Source organism: Nipponia nippon, unplaced genomic scaffold, assembly GCF_047370975.1.
Source record: "Nipponia nippon isolate SJK-2023a ecotype South Korea unplaced genomic scaffold, ASM4737097v1 scaffold_26, whole genome shotgun sequence".
NCBI classification, from domain to species: Eukaryota; Metazoa; Chordata; class Aves; order Pelecaniformes; family Threskiornithidae; genus Nipponia; species Nipponia nippon.
Genome location: NW_028262343.1, coordinates 3,052,221 through 3,071,966, shown reverse-complemented (window position 1 = coordinate 3,071,966; position 19,746 = coordinate 3,052,221). Strand labels below are relative to the sequence as shown.

The window sequence follows — 19,746 nt, the reverse complement described above, 5'->3', positions numbered from 1 at the left end:
GGAACCTGCAAGTGATTTACCACTTTCACAGGACACAAGATGAAACCTTGCATTTAGTACAAATTCATCAGATTTTTCAGCTTATGGTATTGTATGCTTTTGCTTTAATAATTTAAACCATTAATATTTGTATAGTACTCTGAAGGCATTTACACAGTTCAAACACTACAAATATAAATGTTTGAATTATTATTACAAAGAAGTCAAAATTACTGATTCTTACAGTTGTTTTCTTTAAATTACATGCTACACAAAACTTAAAATACTACAGTATATGAGCTTTAGGCAAATATAATTAGCAAATTTAGTAATTAAAAAAACCCACCAGATAAAGCTAGGTGTACAAGAAATTAAAAACAGCTTCAAATGCTTTTAAGCACTAACAATGAAGAGATTAGAAGGCACACAGTACATTAAAAAAAAATCAGAGAAAAAATAAAGACCATAAAAAAATTTAGCACAGGTATACCTAAGCAGGGTTACAAAATAGAAACAAAAGTTTACTATAGCTCAAAGCTTTCTCCTGCATCTTGATTATTCTAATTACCCAAGATGGCTGACACCACAGTATTTTCTCCCTGATGTACAATGTCATCAAATATTCACATTTCAGCATTATAGGAAGTATATGCAAAAGAAAGAATGGCTTTCTGATACTACTACCTCAGCACGATTATCAGCAACAGTAAAAAAAAAAACAAAAAACAAACAAAAAAACACAAAAAAAACCCCAAACCAAACCAGAGAGGAACATCAGACTATAGCAACTATGAATAAAGAAAAAATTTAAGAAGTGACACATGAAAGGAAAGGTAAGGAAGAAGGAATGAGGTATTTCTCTAAATTAGTTATAGCATAGAACTATTCAGCAATAGCTCTTTTGTCCCCAGACAAGTATTTTTTAAGAGGGTAGCTGTTATTTCTAGGTAATCTTCCTTAGATTAAGGCTCACGAATTGCAGTCCTAATTCTGCAGAGGATCAAAGCATACCAATTCACAGAGTTCTCTGGAACTCAGAGTACGATCTGGACATAACAGCAAAGTCCCCAAAAGGTGTTTTCTTGTTGGACTGAAGCCCAATTTTGTGAGGTCTCAAAAGTCTCCTTAATAAAACATATATCATTCACTCTCTGCACCCAGAAATATCAAGCAACTCAACAGCTGTGTGAAGATATGAAATTCTGAAACACCACAGTTGGATGGAAACAACATTACGTAACATATTAAGAAATAAGAATCTGAAAGTTACAGATGACAGGGATATTTTCAGGCCAGCATAGAGAGAATTAGGTCAGCAGCTCTCATTAGCACTCATTTCCAACTGTGTGTGAAATCTTCCCATATATAACAAACTGTTTTCATTAAAGAAATGATCAAAAGCAGCAAATACACTAAACATAAGTGTGAAAAAGGTTATCAATGACCAGGCTTACAGACTATGTTTAACTTAACCCATTAGAGATATTTAAGAATTCACATATTTTAGATAAGCATACATAGATACACATATATGATGTAGTAAATTAATAAGAAACACTTACTGGGTAATTTTTTTGGAGGGATGGAAGGATGGGTTCAGGTAGGGCTATAAAAAAAAAAGTTTAAAGTTGCTGTGATTCATGTAATTCACAGGTAACATTACCATATCAACTACACCAAAGGGTTGGACTGAAATTCCATCTTAGAAACATTTAAGAACTTCACTTTCATATATTTTGTAAAATAAATCATTCCACAAATCTTTCTATTACTATATCTTGTCTATAGTAGTATAAGGAGTTAATTCAGCTAAGAGAAGCTGTTACTAAGATACTGCTATTTCATAGAATCATAGAATACCAGGTTGGAAGGGACCTCAAGGATCACCTGGTCCAACCTTTCTAGCACAATCTAGATGAGATGGCTCAGCACCATGTCCAGCTGAGTCTTAAACGTGTTCAGCATAGCGGAGTCAACCACTTCCCTGGGGAGATTATTCCAATGATTGACTGTTCTCATTGTGAAAAATTTACCTCTTGCGTCCAATCGGAATCTCCCTGGGAGTAACTTGTACCCATTACCCCTTGTCCTCACCATGTGACTCCTTGTAAAAAGGGAGTCTCCATCTTCTTTGTAGCTCCCCTTTAAGTACTGGTACATGGTGATGAGATCACCTCTACGCCTCCTTTTCTCAAGGCTGAACAAGCCCAGCTCTCTCAGCCTATCCTCATATGGCAGGCTTCCCAGACCCTTGATCATCTTGGTGGCCCTTCTCTGGACCCCCTCCAGCCGGTCCACATCTTTTTTGTATAACGGGGACCAGAACTGTACACAGTATTCCAGGTGTGGCCTGACAAGCACCAAGTAGAGTGGGGTAATGACTTCTTTATCTCTGCTGGTGATGCACTTGTTGATGCAACCCAGCATCCTATTGGCCTTCTTGGCTGCAGCAGCACACTGTTCACTCATATTGAGCTTCCTGTCCACCAGGACCCCCAGGTCCCTTTACACGAAGCTGCTCTCCAGCCAGGTGGATCCCAGTCTGAGCTGCACTCCTGGATTATGTTTTCCCAGCTGCAAGACCTTACACTTGTCCTTGTTAAGCTCCGTAAGGTTCTTGTTAGCCCACTCTTCCAGCCTATCCAGATCTTCCTGCAGGGTGGCTCTCCCTTCCAGAGTGTCTACTTCCCCACTCAATTTGGTGTTATCTGCAAACTTCATCAGGCTACACTTGATCCCGTTATCCAGATCACTTATGAAGATATTGAATAGCATTGGGCCCAGTATCGATCCCTGGGGGATCCCACTTGTGACAGGTTGCCAGTTTGAAAAAGAGCTATTTACCACCACCCTTTGGGTGCACCCTGCCAGCCAATTCCTCACCCACCACACAGACCACTTGTCCAGGCCATAATGCATCAATTTCTCCAGGAGGAGGCAGTGGGGAACCGTATCGAAAGCCTTGGAGAAGTCCAGGTAGACAACGTCCACCGCTCGCCCCATGTCAACCAAGCAGGTCACTCTATCATAGAAGGCCACCAGATTTGTCAGGCACAATCTGCCCTTAGTGGAGCCATGTTGGCTTTTCCCAATCACATGCTTCATTTGACTCATGATGGCCCCCAGGAGGATCCGTTCCATAACTTTCCCGGGGACTGAAGTAAGACTGATGGGCCTATAATTACCCGGATCCTCCCTTGAGCCCTTCTTGTAGATAGGGGTAACATTTGCCTTCCTCCAGTCCTCTGGGACATCCCCCAATCTCCACGACTTCTCGAAGATTATGGAGAGTGGCCCCGCAATGACATCAGCCAGCTCTCTCAACACCCTCGGGTGGATGGTGTCAGGGCCCATCGATTTGTAGGGGGTCAAGCTCCTGTAATAATTCACGTACTAACTCCTCCTTCACTGATGGTGGGTCTATGTTTGGATCCTCCTGGATTTTTGTTCCCAACGCCTGGGATCCAACAGTGTTGGTAAAGACAGAGGTGAAGAAAGTGTTGAGAACCTCTGCCTTTTCAGCATTGTTGGTGACTGATTCACCTCTGCTGTTTAACAGTGGGCCTAGGTTTTCCTTCTGTTTCTGCTTGCAATTTACATACCTGAAGAACCCTTTCTTGTGATTTTTGACATCTCTGGCCAGTTCCAATTCAAGCTGAGCTTTTGCTTTTCTAACTGCATCTCTGCACACTCTGGCAATGACCTTGTAGTTCTCAGTGGACAATCTTCCACTTCTCCATCTCTGGTACGCATCTCTTGGTTTTAAGCAGACCCAGGAGCTCATGGTTGAGCCAAGAGGGCCTCTTGCTCCACTTCCTTCCCTTTCTTTTATAGGGGATGAACTGGTTTTGTGCTTCCAAGAGAGCATTCTTGAAGAACTCCCAGCACTCGCTGGCTCCTTTATCCTCCATGGAAGCTTCCCACAGAATCCCTCCCAACTGAGCTCTGAGCGAGCTGAAGTTTGCTCTTCTAAATTCTAGAACCCTTGTCTTGGTGCTAACCTTCAGCATGCTCAGCCAGATCCCAAACTCCACAATATTGTGATCACTGCAGCCCAGGTTGTTACTGACCGAGATATTACAAAGCAGGTTTTCTTGGTTTGTGAATAGCAGGTCCAGCAGTGCCTCATTCCTGGTTGGCACATCTAACATTTGTAAGAGGAAACAGTCCTCTACGCATTCCAGGAGCTTGATGGATGACATGCAAGCTGCTGTATTGTTCTTCCAGCAAATGTCTAGGTAGTTGAAGTCACCCATGAGAACCAGATTCTGTTGACCAGAAGCTTGCCTTAGTGTCCCAAATATTGCTTCATCAGCTTTATCATCGTGGTTTGGAGGTCGGTGACAGATGCCCACTGTAAGGTCCTGCTTGGAGACGACCCCTCTAATTTTAACCCAGAGGCATTTAATAGAGTACTCACAATCACCATAGTTGACTTCGATATGTTTGAGGTTTTCCTTAATATAGAGTGTGACTCCTCCACCTCTTTTTCCCTGCCTGTCTTTGCGAAACAGCCTATAACCGTCCATCGCGATTCCCCAGTCATGTGAGTTGTCCCACCATGTCTCAGTTACTCCTATGATATCATAACCTTCTGACCGGGCACGGAGCTCCAGTTCCTCCTGTTTGTTTCCCAGACTGTGTGCATTTGTATACATACACTTGAGGTGGTTGCTCCTCTGGTACACATCTTGGGAGACAGCTAAGGAACACCCGTCGCCGCTCTGGTTGGCCTGACTTACTCCCCAGTTGGATGTGGTGGCATGAGCATTTCTGTTTTGGACCCCACCCCCCGAGTCCTTCAGTTTAAAGCCCGCCTCACCAAGTTGGCCAGCCTGTTGCTGAAGATTCCCTTGCCCCTTCTAGACAGGTGGATTCCGTCCCTCCCTAGCATGTTATAGTCATCGAAGAATGCCTCATTGTCGTAAAAGCCAAAACCCTCACGACGGCACCAGCCACATAGCCAGGAGTTGATATGCATTATGCGCCTATTTCTGGCTACCCCCTTCCCTCGAACTGGCAAGATGGAGGAAAAGATAACTTGGGCACCAATGTTTTTCACTTGCACCCCCAGGGCTTGAAAGTCTTCCTTGATTTTACCCAGGTTTCGGCTTTCAGTGTTGTTCATGCCTACATGAAATAGTAACAACGGATAGTAATCCATTTTCTTGATGAGTTGTGGCACCCTCTCGGCCACGTCTTGAACCTTAGCTCCCGGAAGGCAGCATACCTCTCGTGACTCCCTGTCAGGTCAGCAGATGGGTGCCTCAGTACCCTTCAACAGAGTCACCCACTATGAGTACTCATCGTTTCTTTTTACGGTGTCCACTGTGTGTTGCTGGTACAGTTTCCCCTTGCAGGGGGCTTTGCCGGCCTTGCTCATGGGTGTCCTCAGCTGTTAAGGCTTCATATGTGTGTTTGATTTTGATGGTGGAGGGTGCAGGTTGATGTGGAGTCCTGCTTTTGTGAGTCACCAGGGTACAAGGTGCCTCATTCTCAGTGGTGTCTGCCACAGGAACATGGCTCTGAAGCCACCTATCTATCTCTGTCTCGTCTCTAATACTGCACAGCCTTTTAACTGTTTCCTGCAGTTCGGCCACCTGACGTAACACATCATCGACCTGTGCGCACCTTATGCGGGTACTTACCTCTTCATCAGGGGAAGGGTTTGGGCACTTGCTGCAACCTACCACCTGTATTGATGTTTCTTTTCTTACCAGATCCGTCTGGGTGGATGCATCAGATGTCTCAGGGGCTTTCTCTGTAGGAACAGTGGTTTTGGCCCTGAGGCGAGTGCCCACCATTTTGCCAGAGGTCTAGAGCACTTCCCTGGGCTGTGGACCTACAAGCGGGTTGCAGAGCCCTGCCTGCGCAAACTGCCGCGCCACGCCCTGTTTGCCCGTGTGCTCCCTAGGGGCCATTTAAATCTCCCGCCGTTGACTCCTGGCAACGCCCACTCTGCGTCAGATGCAGGTCAGCCTCACTCACGAGAGGCACTGAGAACCCCCTCTCCTGCCCCAATCTAGCGCTGAGCCACAGGACTTACCCTTGCCACCACTGTGCTCTTCGCCGACTAAGTGCCTTTGGCGGTTAAGCTGCGTTTGTAGAAGACATGAAATTTGTAGAAGACATGTATTTTTGTATTTGTAATGTAATTGTAGAAGACATGTATTTGTAGAAGACATGAAAAATTCTACAGCAGCTGGGAATGACTTGACTTTTAAAATTCATGTTAATTCATGGCTATAAGAAACTCATCTAGATTCCCTAAATGAAAATCAGAGCTTCATTCATTTTTTTCCCTACATCTAATATAATATGATTCTATCACAGCACAGGAAGTCTCCCAATACTGCATAAGTACACATTCTTCAGTTGCAAAGTATTACATACTGAGTCTCCAAAAGTAACCTAAAGATAAAAGTAACACCCAACACACTCAGCAGCAATTGCTATCAAAATCCCCATAACACACATAAATACAGTCTAATGCTGTTAGCTGGTCTACTGAATGGCAAACAGGTTATAAAGGTCATACAATTGTTTAGTATATTTTGTGTTTGTTAGTATCATTAATGTCTAACTTATTAAAGTCATGGATGGGGAAAGCATATATTGCACAATGCAAGTAACAGGGGAAAAAACCCCTTCTCTCTCAGGTTAGATGGTGCCACAGACAGACAGAAAAAAAATCCTAAAGTATTCACATCCTACTCGAGCCTTAGAGCAGCTACAGAACTGTTAGAGCACTCCTCATACTAAAGCTTCAACATCATGTCTTCAGCATGTCTTTTTAAACAATTGGTCTACATCATTTACTAGGGAAAACAATAATTAAGTTCAGCACACAGGACTTTGACTTGGGACTTAATTCACCCTTCAGACAAGGTCTCACAGGGTAAGAGATGTTACAGAATCCTTTTTCCATAAGGACTAAGAATCAGAACAGCAGAATTCTCAGAACATGCTTGGGATATCTTCAAAGAGTATACTGTATTAACTAGCAGGACTGCTAAGAATATGATCACAGCTGCTTTAATAATAATTTTATTTTGTTTGTGGATGTTTAGAAATAGGAAAGAGCATCTTATTTCTACAAGAACTTGGATATTTTCCAATTCTCTGCCATAATGAAAGAACAGGCAACAAAATCTGAGCAATATAAGCAATCCAGATATTTCATCTGGGTCTGCATAATATACTAGGAGGATGGAGTTAAGGGAAAAAGTTACCCCTTACCACTATCATTTGCCACATGAGTTTTCCTTTTCCTACTGTACAAGATAGTTGGACCTGTTACCTGGAGGAAAGTTCATGCACAAGACGATGTATCTACAAAATAAACTCAAGACACACTAACCTTAGATTCAAAGACTTCCACACAAGTATGAGAATATGGAAATGGATTAATAAAGGAAAGAAATTTGCCTAGTGAAGACAGGGACACTATTTACTGCTAAAGAAAGCTTTTTTTTTTTTTCCCTCCTCCCCAGTAACATCAAAAGCCCTATTAGAAAATTCTATGACTAGGACACAAGCTGCTTTCAGTAGCAGAAGTGAAAAAAGTTAAAATCTGCACAAATAAAACATCAAAATCTAAACAGCTGGTGCTAGATACATGTCTAGAGCCACACTTCAGCCTTTTTTAGCAGAAAAGGCTGATGAAGCACTGGTAACAGCTCCTCTTTGGCCTACAGACTGCTGATCCTCCCCAGGCAGCCAACTGATCATGGTTTTGCATGAAAGGAATTATTTGAACTATTTTTTCCTTCCCCAGACAGCTGTGGCAGCTGCCACACATGACTACAGCAAATGCCCTCATGCTTGCAGGGTTGTTAACATTGTGGCAAGCCTACACATTTATACTTGTAACTCCTACTCTCTTCCCTTTTGTGCATTACTTTTATGTACAGCTCAGTAATTGGCTATTCATGACTGCACACAGTGCCCAATACAAGTCTCTAGAGTTACTGCGATACAAAGAAATTTATTCTCCAAATCTACTTTCAAAGTGGAAAGGCCCTTTTCCATTAAAAATGTAACACTAACTATCAAATGCTGTTGAGATGGTCACTCATTGCTAGACCACATAAAGATACTTTTTCTCCTCTCCTGCTTGTGCTTCACCTTTGTATAACATCCAGTTGCTCCCAACATTTTCAATCTTGCATCTAATAATTACTTTGGTCTTTTTATTTTTAAGTTGCTTGTCATTTCATCTCCTCCAAATCAACAATTTTTGTTTGGTTGGGTTTTGTTGTTTTATTTTTGTTAAGGATCAATATTGAAGTACTAGGTTACCTACAGTATGGTTTCAGAGCTGTGACAGACTTGGCCACATTTTTTTTACTTTCCACAGGAAATCTATGGAATTTCACAATAGCAGGCGTAGAGAAGACAACAGACGCTGGATAGACTAGCTTATGTCCTACTATCCTCATGATTGGTACATTAACAATAAGCACACAGTATGAGCGTCAAAGAATTGAGAAGTAACCCAGCCAACTGAATCCCAAACAGACAAAACACCCTCCTAGGTCCTCTACTACAGATACTGTTCAGCTGAAAGCAAGCCATCAGCTTGAGTCAACTATCATAAAAAGCTTTCCACCCTAGTACAGAGTGGGTGTAGTATGATCTTGAAACTAACAAATAGTTGGCTACCCACTCTACAGCAAGTATCTACATTCCAGGCCAAACAAGCTGTCAGAGGAACTAAACATTGATCTTTCCATCTGATTAAAAAAATTAAAACCTACACAAACTGACAAAGGGAAAAGTCTAAAGTGAGAGCATACCCAATTTGTCCACAGATATAGTCATAAGATGTTAAGAACCAGTTGTCATTAAAATAACATGAACAAGAACAATCAGCACATTACAAAAAAAATAAAACAAAGATGTAGAATGAATACAAGCAGCAAGATACACAAGTCTATATATGAACTGACAGGAATTAAGAAAATACTTCTACAGGCATGTTACTCCACAAGATGTACACTTCAGGGGTTCCTTGCCTTCCTTTCTGAAGCCGCTTATCACCCAACAAACAATCAAGATACTCATACTGATCTAAATGATTTCTTAAATGATTCCTTAAGTCTTAAGCAAGAATTGCAAACTACAAAAATCACAAACATGGATTTCTTTTCATGAAAGAAAGTAATAGGGGATAAGCTCATTTCAATCTATTCCTCAAGAACATTTCTGGACTGCACGGCTTTCTTGAATTCTCAACAGGGATCCTTAGTTTCTCAGGTAAAGCTCTCCAGCTCCATGCAGATGTTCAATGTTTCAATATATTGAAGTCACAAGAAAAGATACTGCCACTGGCAGTCAAATATCCCAAATTCTAATGGTCTTCGACATCAGTCACCTTACAGAAGGCAGTAATCAGTGGAAAAAAAAAAATCTAACCACATGGTACGTGCAAGAATGCACTACATGTCCCCCGATATTCAGTCCTTCACTCATCAGAACACAGAAAAATGACCCCACAGCATTTGTTGTCCCTTTGAATTTTCTTGGAAGCTTTCAAATAAACATAACAATTTCAGTGATTTTTTGGGTTTTTTGTTGTTTTTTGTTTGGTTTTTATTATTATCTATTTTAGGTTTTTCCCTTTGTTAAAAGGCAAAATTTTGTTAACTAGAGCTTGAGTTTATTTTATAGTTACACGAGTGTCCTGCAGGTATGTAGATTTTTTTTTCTTTTTAAAGCTGGTAACTACCTCCAGAGAAGAGGTCCACTTGTTAAATAAAAATGCAGCACTAAGGAAATGGAGTAAAAGCACTTTATTTTCAGATTTTTCTGTGTAGAAGATAACTCCTGCCAGTGTTTAATTAAAGAGGAAAACTACACAAATATGAACTTAAAAGGGATGGTTTCAACAAGAAAAAAAATACTTACTCTGTAAATAGAGCAAAACCATCAACACAAGACTATAGCTGCTTAAAGTACCATGACTGGCATCATTTATGTCACGATAACTCGCCCACTTCTTAACAACCAATACTAATAGACGAACTCTGTTCTCAACTGCGAATAAAATAAATGCTTCTCAAAAAAAAAGCACATTTAACTAGACAGCAATCAATCAATATTTGTTCTTACTTGATCAACATGATATTCTTGTATTTTAAGATTACCTTTTATAAATATTTTATAGAATTTACTTATTCTACAACTACTATTCATCTTATAAAAATCAGAAAAAATATTTACATTTGAAAACAGTCTGAATAGTAAGATCCACAGATACATCACAAGGAGTATGCCAGGTAACTTGCAGATAAGACAAAACTGGATGCATCAGTCAATGAAGCAGTGTCACATTCTACTTCTAAGTTCTCTCCAGTTCACTGCATTAATTGCCTGAATTAACTTGCTGCCAGACCAAATCTAAATTTTTCTTATTTAGGTTATATAAACTTTGAGGGCAAGGAAAAGAATTCTTCTGGTTGGAGGACACAGAGCTCATTCTTAAGTTTTCCTCAGGATCCATGAAAGCAATAATCCCTGGATCCAAACATTAAATTTGCCTTGTCCTCAATAGCTTTTTTTTGTAGATGAGATCTGTTAGATACAATAACACATTAAATCAAGACATGTGCTTTTCATGAGTAAAGACATAAATACAGTCATATTCCAGCTATGATCATCTGAATTTCTGGGGAATATAGATAGCCTTCTAACAAACGTCATAATGTGTTATAGGGAGATGTCACTCACCACTACCTCCTAGGGACCTTGCAACATAATTTATTATTTGCAGATACATGGAAACAGATCATCAGCTCAGTCAGCTGCCTTACAATGCCTTATGTGTTTTGGAATATCTTTTCTAACCTGACATCATTGTACAAAGTTTCGTATTCTGCACATCAGGACAGGAATACATCAATAGGTAATTACTTCATCCAGGACAAAAAACATCCTACAATAGCACCAGTTGCTGTGTTCTCCATTTTTCTGAAAATCCTACCAAGCATGGGATTTTCTCACAACCTATTCACAGTGGCTCTGTGCCCCTGAAAGTGGTACTCTTCTTCTTGGAACGAATGTCCTAGATCTGGGAGACCTCTTAGAAACAAACAAAACTCCTTACCACCAGTCACCTCATCCTCTACATTATGCACCAGTTGAAGTAAAAGATATGACTACTACAACATTAACTGTGAGATGCAGAAGAATTACTGTACAGGCATCATTAACTGAAATAGGATTTTTCCATGAGAGAGAAATACAAATCCAATTGCTCAAATTCTAAACTGAACTCTCTGTTTTGTGGCACAATAGAAGAAATCTCTTTTTAGTTGACCTCATTCTGAGATAAAGTTTTCTGTCTGCTAGTACCCGTAATTAGTATATAACAAAGTTAGTGTGCAACACAGCCAGTAAACTTTTCCTGATGCTCTTTCATCAGTCAACAAGCTACCCCCTCAAGAAAATGCTCAGTAATATCATTTGCTCAAAGCTAAAAGGTCCAGCTTCCACTAATTGAAAAATCCCAACCATCAATTGCTGATTTAATTGCAGACATGCCTCCTTCGGCAACCAACTGATAACACAACAGCATCAACTTCAGTTGCTAGCTCTGCTTAATCTACCTACATTTTCCCCTTCTGGGGGCATTCTGCTTCACTTTGCCATAACATCTTTGATGTTTTCTACAGTACCTATGCACCAACATAGAAGGGCTGATTTAAAAAAGATAGAAGATCATCCACAGAAATATTTATGAATATTTTTATCGTGCTCACTAAGATAATCAGTCCCTTGCTTACCTAAGCATCTAATTTGTTCTAATGGAAGAGATACCTCTCACGTGGAAGATGTATGGATAATTTTATTTTTTTCCTCCCATGCAGGGTGAAGCCCTTCATCCACACAAATTTTAAGTGAGCAGGCTAATACTTTTAATGCTATACACCCTGGTTGATATGACTTCTAAAAGTATGTAAAAAGACTGTCTGATAAGAGTTTCCATTTACTTTTGTTTGTCTGATGTCACCTGAGAGTTTTCTTGTCCAAAGACAAGACGACAGACTATGCTTGATATAGCTTGCCTATTTAGGAAGGTCTCGCACATTGAGGAGATAATTTTTTCAATCACAAGTCTCCCTTAGTTACTCACTCACTCCTTGACCTCAAGAAAAATAACAGTATTTATCCTTCATCAGGAGACAAAGTTAATTTTGCTGGCTTTAAAGCGGGCACCAAAGCAGAATGAAAGAAAAGGTGGGACACTAGGATCTACCCCTTCCACTGCTTTTTTCACATCTGGACTCTTATCTACCCTACAGTGATTTGCTATGAGGAATAAGGGAAATCTGTGGCAGAAGCTAGGAACAACTGTATCAACATTAGACTTGGTGAAAGTGACCCCTCACCTGTAGCCATGAGTGACAACAGATTTCCTTCCAAGCTTAAAAAATAATCTTTCCCAGGCATACACTTTCCTGGATATATGAAGAAATTATAGTTCACTAACTGACCCAGGACAAGTTGTAGAGCCCCCTAGTAACGTGAACATGGAACACTGAAACTACTCTGCTTGAAATAGTCAAAATTAACTAGTAAAGGTAACTTCTTCTAACAGCTTCCTATCCTAAAGAGAAAGGAATTCCTGTATGCAAGAACTGAAGAAGGTGGTAAAAGAAGAAGCGCAGATGGCCTAGAAGAAGTAGCCTGAGGTCCACTCCTTATGTATTTATCTGCTAAATGACATTGTGATGCTAAGTAAGAAAAGCTTAGCTTAGCACTAAGAGTGCTGTTCTTATTACTTCCCTTTTAGAAGTCTGCATTTCAGGAAGAGATAGTGAGACAGACTCCTGAGGAGACACAAACCAGTTTTATTTTGGGGTTAGTATAAAAACTGAAGCAGTATTTTGGATTTTCCAAGGAAAGACTCTAACAGCATACAGCTACAGCTAGCTATCAGCCACACATACCTATCAGTGGCTGTAAAAAAATAAAAGAAACTGGAGATTATACCATGAGATGATCATTAGTATAATGATCTCGTTATCTGCAGAAGACCAAAGCAGCCCTTGTAGTAGATATGTGGACCTTAATATGAAGAATATTTGTTATCTTCTGAATATTATAATATTCAACTAAAAACATACTTAGCTGATATATCAGTTTCCTCCATACGTTTATAGTGAACAACAAAGAGTTAGCTTAAAGCTATCTAATGCAGCTAATTAGGTAATTATATATAGTAACCTAATATATTCAACTTAATTTTAATAGTCTAACAATACCAAAATACAAATTTAAAAAGCAAAGTTTATAGAAATAATATTAAAAACTTACTGTATGCATAGGTTCTCAGAAGGAACGTATTTCTTATTCCTACAACATTGTTTACATTCAAGTCAAACTCCACACAGCTGAAGAATCAAGCATCAGATATTTAATTTCAGAATATTTATTACCTACTTAGTGACAGAGATAGAGAAATAACTTTAGGATCATAGAATCGTAGAATGCTTTGGGATGGAAGGGACCTTTAAAGGTCATCTAGTCCATCCCCCCTGCAATGAGCAGGAACATCTACAACTAGATCAGGTTGCTCAGAGCCCCATCCAACCTGACCTTTAACATTTCCAGGGATGGGGCATCTACAACCTCTCTGGGCAACCTAATTCCAGTGTTTCACCACCCTCATCGTGAAAAATTTTTTGTGTTCAGTCTAAATCTACCTTCCTTTAGTTTAAAACCATTACCCCTTGTCCTATCACAACAGGCCCTGCTAAAAAGACTATCCCCATCTTTCTTATAAGCCCCCTTTAAGTACTGAAAGGCTGCAATAAGGTCTCTCTGCAGCCTTCTCTTCTCCAGGCTGAACAACCCCAGCTCTCTCAGCCTTTCCTCACAGCAGAGGTGTTCCATCCCTCTGATCATTTTTGTGGCCCTCCTCTGGACCTGCTCCAACAGGTCTATGTCCTTCCTGTGCTGAGGGCTCCAGAGCTGGACGCAGTACTCCAGGTGGGGTCTCACCAGAGCGGAGCAGAGGAGCAGAACCACCTCCCTCGACCTGCTGGCCACGCTTCTTTTGATGCAGCCCAGGATACGGTTAGCTTTCTGGGCTGCGAGTGCACATTGCCGGCTCATGTCCAGCTTTTCATCCACCAGTACCCCCAAGTCCTCCGCAGGGCTGTTCTCAATCCCTTCATCCCCCAGCCTGTATTGATACTGGGGATTGTCCTGACCCAGGTGCAGGATCTTGCACTTGGCCTTGTTGAACCTCATGAGGTTCACACAGGCCCATTTCTCCAGCTTGTCCAGGTCCCTCTGGATGACATTCCATTGGAACTTCGAACTATTATAAGGGGAACATAGGCCTAGAATTTATTAAACTGGATAAAACACATTAATTTGATGCCTACAAAAAGTTTTTGACATCGTTACATTAAAACATTCTTTGCATCACAAGTATTACACAGTTTTAAACCTGAATTAATATCAAGCACGACTTCTTAGGTACTACCATCTTAAAACATCTAACAGTACATGAAATAAATAAACAAGCTTGAGTTACTGCCTGACAAATGTAAAAATAAGCATAAATACCAGTAGGAATATCAGTTGTATATGCAAATATAATAAAGAAATATGTCAAGCTGCCTATGTTATTCTAATTAACCCCAATTGACAAGACTACTATTTACCAGATGCTGATTAAAGAAGTTCCATTGCAGTTATACTGTACTTTAATATGAACATTTAATAGATGTTGCAATTATGGCAAGTGAACAAGGTTTCATACTGTTGAGACTCAAGTTCTAGCAAAAGTGCTAAAGGAGAGGAAAAGAGTCAACTGCACATCAAATGTAGCAAAAGAGGAAGCTTTTTCATCCTCCGTAGTACAGAAATCTTGTTAATTACTCAAAGGCTTGTCTGATAGCAGAGCCAGCAATGAAATTATTTCCTGGGAAAGACTACAAAAAAAGATAAGTCTTTATGTGCAATGGATCTTCCCTTACTGTTATAGCATTAAAAAACTTTTAAGATGAAAAAGGAGAACATACAAACTGAATGCTTTCTCCTTTCACCAAATCAAAATAAGTAGGAAATGGCAGTTTTCAAGTATATATGGACCACTGACAACACATTAGAATCCAGATGCAGAGATAGCACCCACTGAATTCTACCACCTTCTCCCAGCAGCCAGGCATCAAGAGAATTGGATTTCACAGGAAACTTGCCATGTTTAATTTCTGGTTTTGACCAAAACAAGCTTAGTCCCCTAGGTACAGAATATCCAAACCATTTTTCCAAGACCTCTGTGAAAAAACAAATGAGTGTGTATGTGTATGTATGAGCCTAGGAAAAGACAGAGGCTGATAAGGATTAGAAAGAGACAGATGCTTTAAATAAAAAGACAAAACATGGATGGAGGTGACAGGGTACATAAGAGAAAGATAACTGGGAAAAAAAAAAAAACAAACACAAACAAAAAACCCCCAACCCAAAGTCATGTCATTCCCCACCCCCCTCCCCTCTTCCAAAAAAGCCAACACAGAAAACCAGATGGTGAACAGCACTGTTTTTTCTCTGAAAAATGTAATAGGCAGCTTCTAGTCTAAGATTATACTTTGATTTAGTAGGAAATAAAGAATTCTTTAAAGAATTCTTTAAATCCTGTCTGTAAGGTATAAGAATATCATGACTTTTTTTTTTTTTTTTTTTTTTTGCAAATGACCATAGTATGGACTATAAATGCCTACAAAAGACTTCCATCTTCTGACGTAATCACTTCCATACTTAAGGTTTCTTTTTAAAGTTTATTTGTTTATTTTCTGATGTTAAAATTGGAAAAAATATTCTTGCTATAGCTCCATGATTTATTCAAGATTTTTACCAGGAATTACCATTTAACTTATCTATGAATACTAGCTTTGTTACATGTAGCTAAGCCACATTAACCCAAATTTTAGCTTGACAAATTTAATAATTTCAGAAAGCACGGGAGAAACAACCTTCTGTACTGTTAGAGGAGAAAGTTATTAGATTAAAAATATTCAAATTTTTAAAAGATAGGCAGATACAGAAGTAAATATGGGATTAGGTGTAAATGAAAAAAGTATATAGCAAAACCCTAACAAGCATTATATAATCTCAGATGCAAGAAAAGCTTAAATGGATGATATTTATTAGTTTGAATTGTAAACATGACAGATTCAGTTTTATCTGAGTTTATTCAGTTTTATTTAGCCGAGGTCGTTCAATGTAGCTTGCTGAAAGGGAGAAAAATATGCAATTAAGTTTCATGTAAGATGCTGATCTTAAAAAAAAAAAATCCTAAAGTAGAGTCAAACTGACTGATCTATAGCAAATAGCAGCTTATTAAATTTAGCAAAAATATTCTCAGAAGGGTTGTGCTAAACTAAGTAACCTTTCGCAACTGCAGCAAAAATACAATCTAGGAAAGCGTGTGGGGAAAAAACACACCAAATATTAGAGAAAAACATTAGTGGAAGATTTTTCTGCGGGAAGCATATTCAAGAAATTTGAACATAAGGAATGCAGTTCTACAATGCTTTCACTGAGCAGTACCTTGTAATAGAAATCCTGAATAATTAAGGTTCAAAAAGAAGGGAGCAAGAACAGACCCATCCAGGATGGCCAGATATTTAAGCCCAGCATTACATTGTAGTGAGGGGCACATGATCAGCTGCATACTTGTTAATCATGTCTAGAATGCTTGCAGTTGAAGTTATGCATTTTACTGATCAAAAAATATTAACATAACTGTATCATCACTATGCACTGATTATGCTTAAAACTTCAAGAACTGTTTCTTTGACTAGAGAAAGACATTTTTTATCAAATTACTACTGAAAAACAGGACACCACTTTACATCAAAGATGGGATAAGCTTTATTTGTCTTTTGCTTTAAATGACAATAGGACATGCAATAAATACACTATCACAGGACTGTACTTCAGATTATTATCCACGCAGTATATACATACATACAATCTAGTACAACTTACACAAGCGTCCCTTCTTTCTAGCTGCACCTGCAGACACATCCAAGCATCCCTCTTCCAAGCATCCCTCTTCTAACATCCCAGAACATTCTGAATGTGAAGCAATAAAGCATGTAGAGCTCTCTGCCTTCTTTCCTTTCACTACCAAATTCAAGACAAAAGATGCCCAACACATAGCCTATGGGAGACAACTGTGGGTATCTATCTGCATGCCATAGCAATTAAACTTTCCTCACTATGACAATTTCTGAAGGGCTCTTGAGAAATTAACTGGACTCGTTCTAGTGACAACCCACTTCCAAATACATCCTTGTCTGCAAGTGCATCCCAACACTTGATGGGTACTCGTGCCAAATCAGCTGGCTAACAAAAAAAAAAAAAAAAAAAATCCAGTCCAACATAGTCCCGATCTGTTTCCCACGGGTGAAACAGAGCAAAGAGTATGTTAGAAGGCAGTGACTTGCTGCTGGTACCCTCTTTCTTGGCTCACACCGATAACACTGTTAGCAGAATCTCTATTGTACATAAGCATTAGATTGTCACATATACCAGGGAAGAAACAGTCACAAACACAGGATGTGAAATTCTGAAATACATATAGATTGAATAAATGCCTTAGTAAACTGACTCTCTGATCCTGATGCTATGACCAGAGGGGCTACACCAAGAAATACGCAAAGAATTCCACATAGCTGCTCCACAGTTTTAGGCATGTCTATGATAGAGTCACAGATGCCACTTCAGCTGTAGTGAAAAAGAATATTATCAAAGATGACTAAACGCTATTTAATAAATAACCCATTCATGCAGAATTTCAGATTAAACAGCTTAAATCTCTTTTCTTTCGCAGAATAAAAGATTAAGCAATTGTACAAAATATTAATCCCAAACATGGCATATGCCAAAAAGATCTTTGGCATCCTGTACATGTAGCCTGGTCTCATTGATAGGGTTATACTACGGAAAGAGAAATTGGGTGACGCAGAAGTCTGAATCCAGAGTCATGAAGAATCTAGGAGGGTACAACCCAGCACAGGATGAATTCATTGCTGATGTTTGGAATTCACTCACTTTTCTTGCAAAGCGACATCTTTTCGGAAAACCATGTCTGTGACTAAACAGAAATGTTATCTTCCACCCATGTTAAAGAATATTTTATAAACTGAATGAGGACTATATACAAGCCTTAGAGAACTACGTACCTTTAATAGAACACAGAATAAGACATAAGTATATAATGAATTGGTAGTAGGCCATGAATAATTAACATATATTGCTCACATCGTATGATAAACTTAATAATCACATGATACCAGGAGTATCTACTCTAAACCAGTCTGAATGGGAGCAATATGAATTAGGTTGTGGTTTTGGTTTGGGTTTTTTTGTGGTTTGTTTTTTTTTTTTAATTTTATCTGACTACATTTTCAGTTGAGAGGAATATTTGCATGTGAATAAGACATTCTGAACACTTATGTGATGCCATTCTAAACTCATTAAGTTTTATCATCAGTATGATGAAGTAAAGCAAACAGGAGTGTTGTGGTTTAACCCCAGTCAGTAACCAAGCCTCACACAGCCACTCAGTCACCCTCCCCCCTGCCCCAGTGGGATGGGGGAGAGAATCAGAAGGGCAAAAGTAAGAAAACTCATGGGTTGAGATAAGAACAGTTTAATAATTGAAATAAAACAAAACAATAATAATAATAAATTGTAATGAAAAGGAAAACAACATGAGAGGGGGAGGGAGGGAGGGAGAACCCAGGAAAAAACAAGTGATGCAACCACTCACCACCTGCCAACCAACACCCAGCCAGTCCCCAAGCAGCGATCGCTGCCCCCCAGCCAACTCCCCCCAGTTTATATACTGAGCATGATGTCATAAAGTATGGAATAGCCCTTTGGCCAGTCTGGGTCAGCTGTCTTGGCTGTGGCCCCTCCCAGCTTCTTGTGCACCTGGCAAAGCATGGGAAGCTGAAAAAGTCCTCCACTAGTATAAGCACTGCTTAACACACTGATGTTTTAGTTGTTGCTATCACATTATTCTCATGCTAAATCCAAAACACAGCTACTAGGAGGAAAGTTAACTCTATCCCATCCAAAACCAGGACAAGGAGTATAGTTAACAAGTTAACTTTTGCATCTATGGCAGGAAGTTGAGAGATAACTGTATAGTTATAAAGAATTCCCCAGGGAGACATGTCAAGCTTGAGAAACAGTGTTTCCAAGTCACTTTTATTACAGCCCCCTGACTGTTTTACCTCATTTACAATGTTACCATGAGTGAGACAGAGGGAAGAAAAATGTTGAAGATGATCTTAACCCTAGCCACATAGGAATGCACAGAGGACCAAGGGTCCTTTTTTAAACAGAATGTTTTTCTTTCCATACAATGTTTGGAAAAGAAAGATTTGTGTCTATATCACCATGCAGTACTTTGTTCTCACCTACCTGTAAAGTCCTTCAAGGTCATTCATTTGAGTTGTCGTGGTTTAACCCCAGCTAACAACTCAGCACCACGCAGCCGCTCACTCACTCCCCCACCGGTGGGATGGGGGAGAGAATCGGAAGGGCAAAAGGGGAAAACTCATGGGTTGAGATAAGAACAGTTTAATAACTAAAGCAAAATAAAAATAGAACAGTAGTAATAGTAATAATAACAATAATAAAAACAAGTAATAATAGTACAATAGTAATACAAAGCAAGCGATACACTGTACAGTTGCTCACCACCCGCCGACTGATGCCCAGCAAGTCCCCCCA

General features: G+C 39.6%; 1 protein-coding gene across 1 annotated transcript in view; it reads right to left on the bottom strand.

The window, feature by feature from the left end:
* The window catches only part of LOC148055160 (poly(A) RNA polymerase GLD2-like), a 51,423-nt gene that overhangs the window by 20,615 nt on the left and 11,062 nt on the right, over positions 1-19,746 (bottom strand). The window contains exons 2-4 of the mRNA XM_087762395.1: positions 13,300-13,376; positions 9,889-10,017; positions 1,542-1,585 (exon numbers count right to left, since the gene is read on the bottom strand). Of these exons, the coding sequence (XP_087618521.1) occupies positions 1,542-1,585; positions 9,889-10,017; positions 13,300-13,376 (250 nt within the window). The remainder of the gene's footprint in view (positions 1-1,541; positions 1,586-9,888; positions 10,018-13,299; positions 13,377-19,746) is intronic.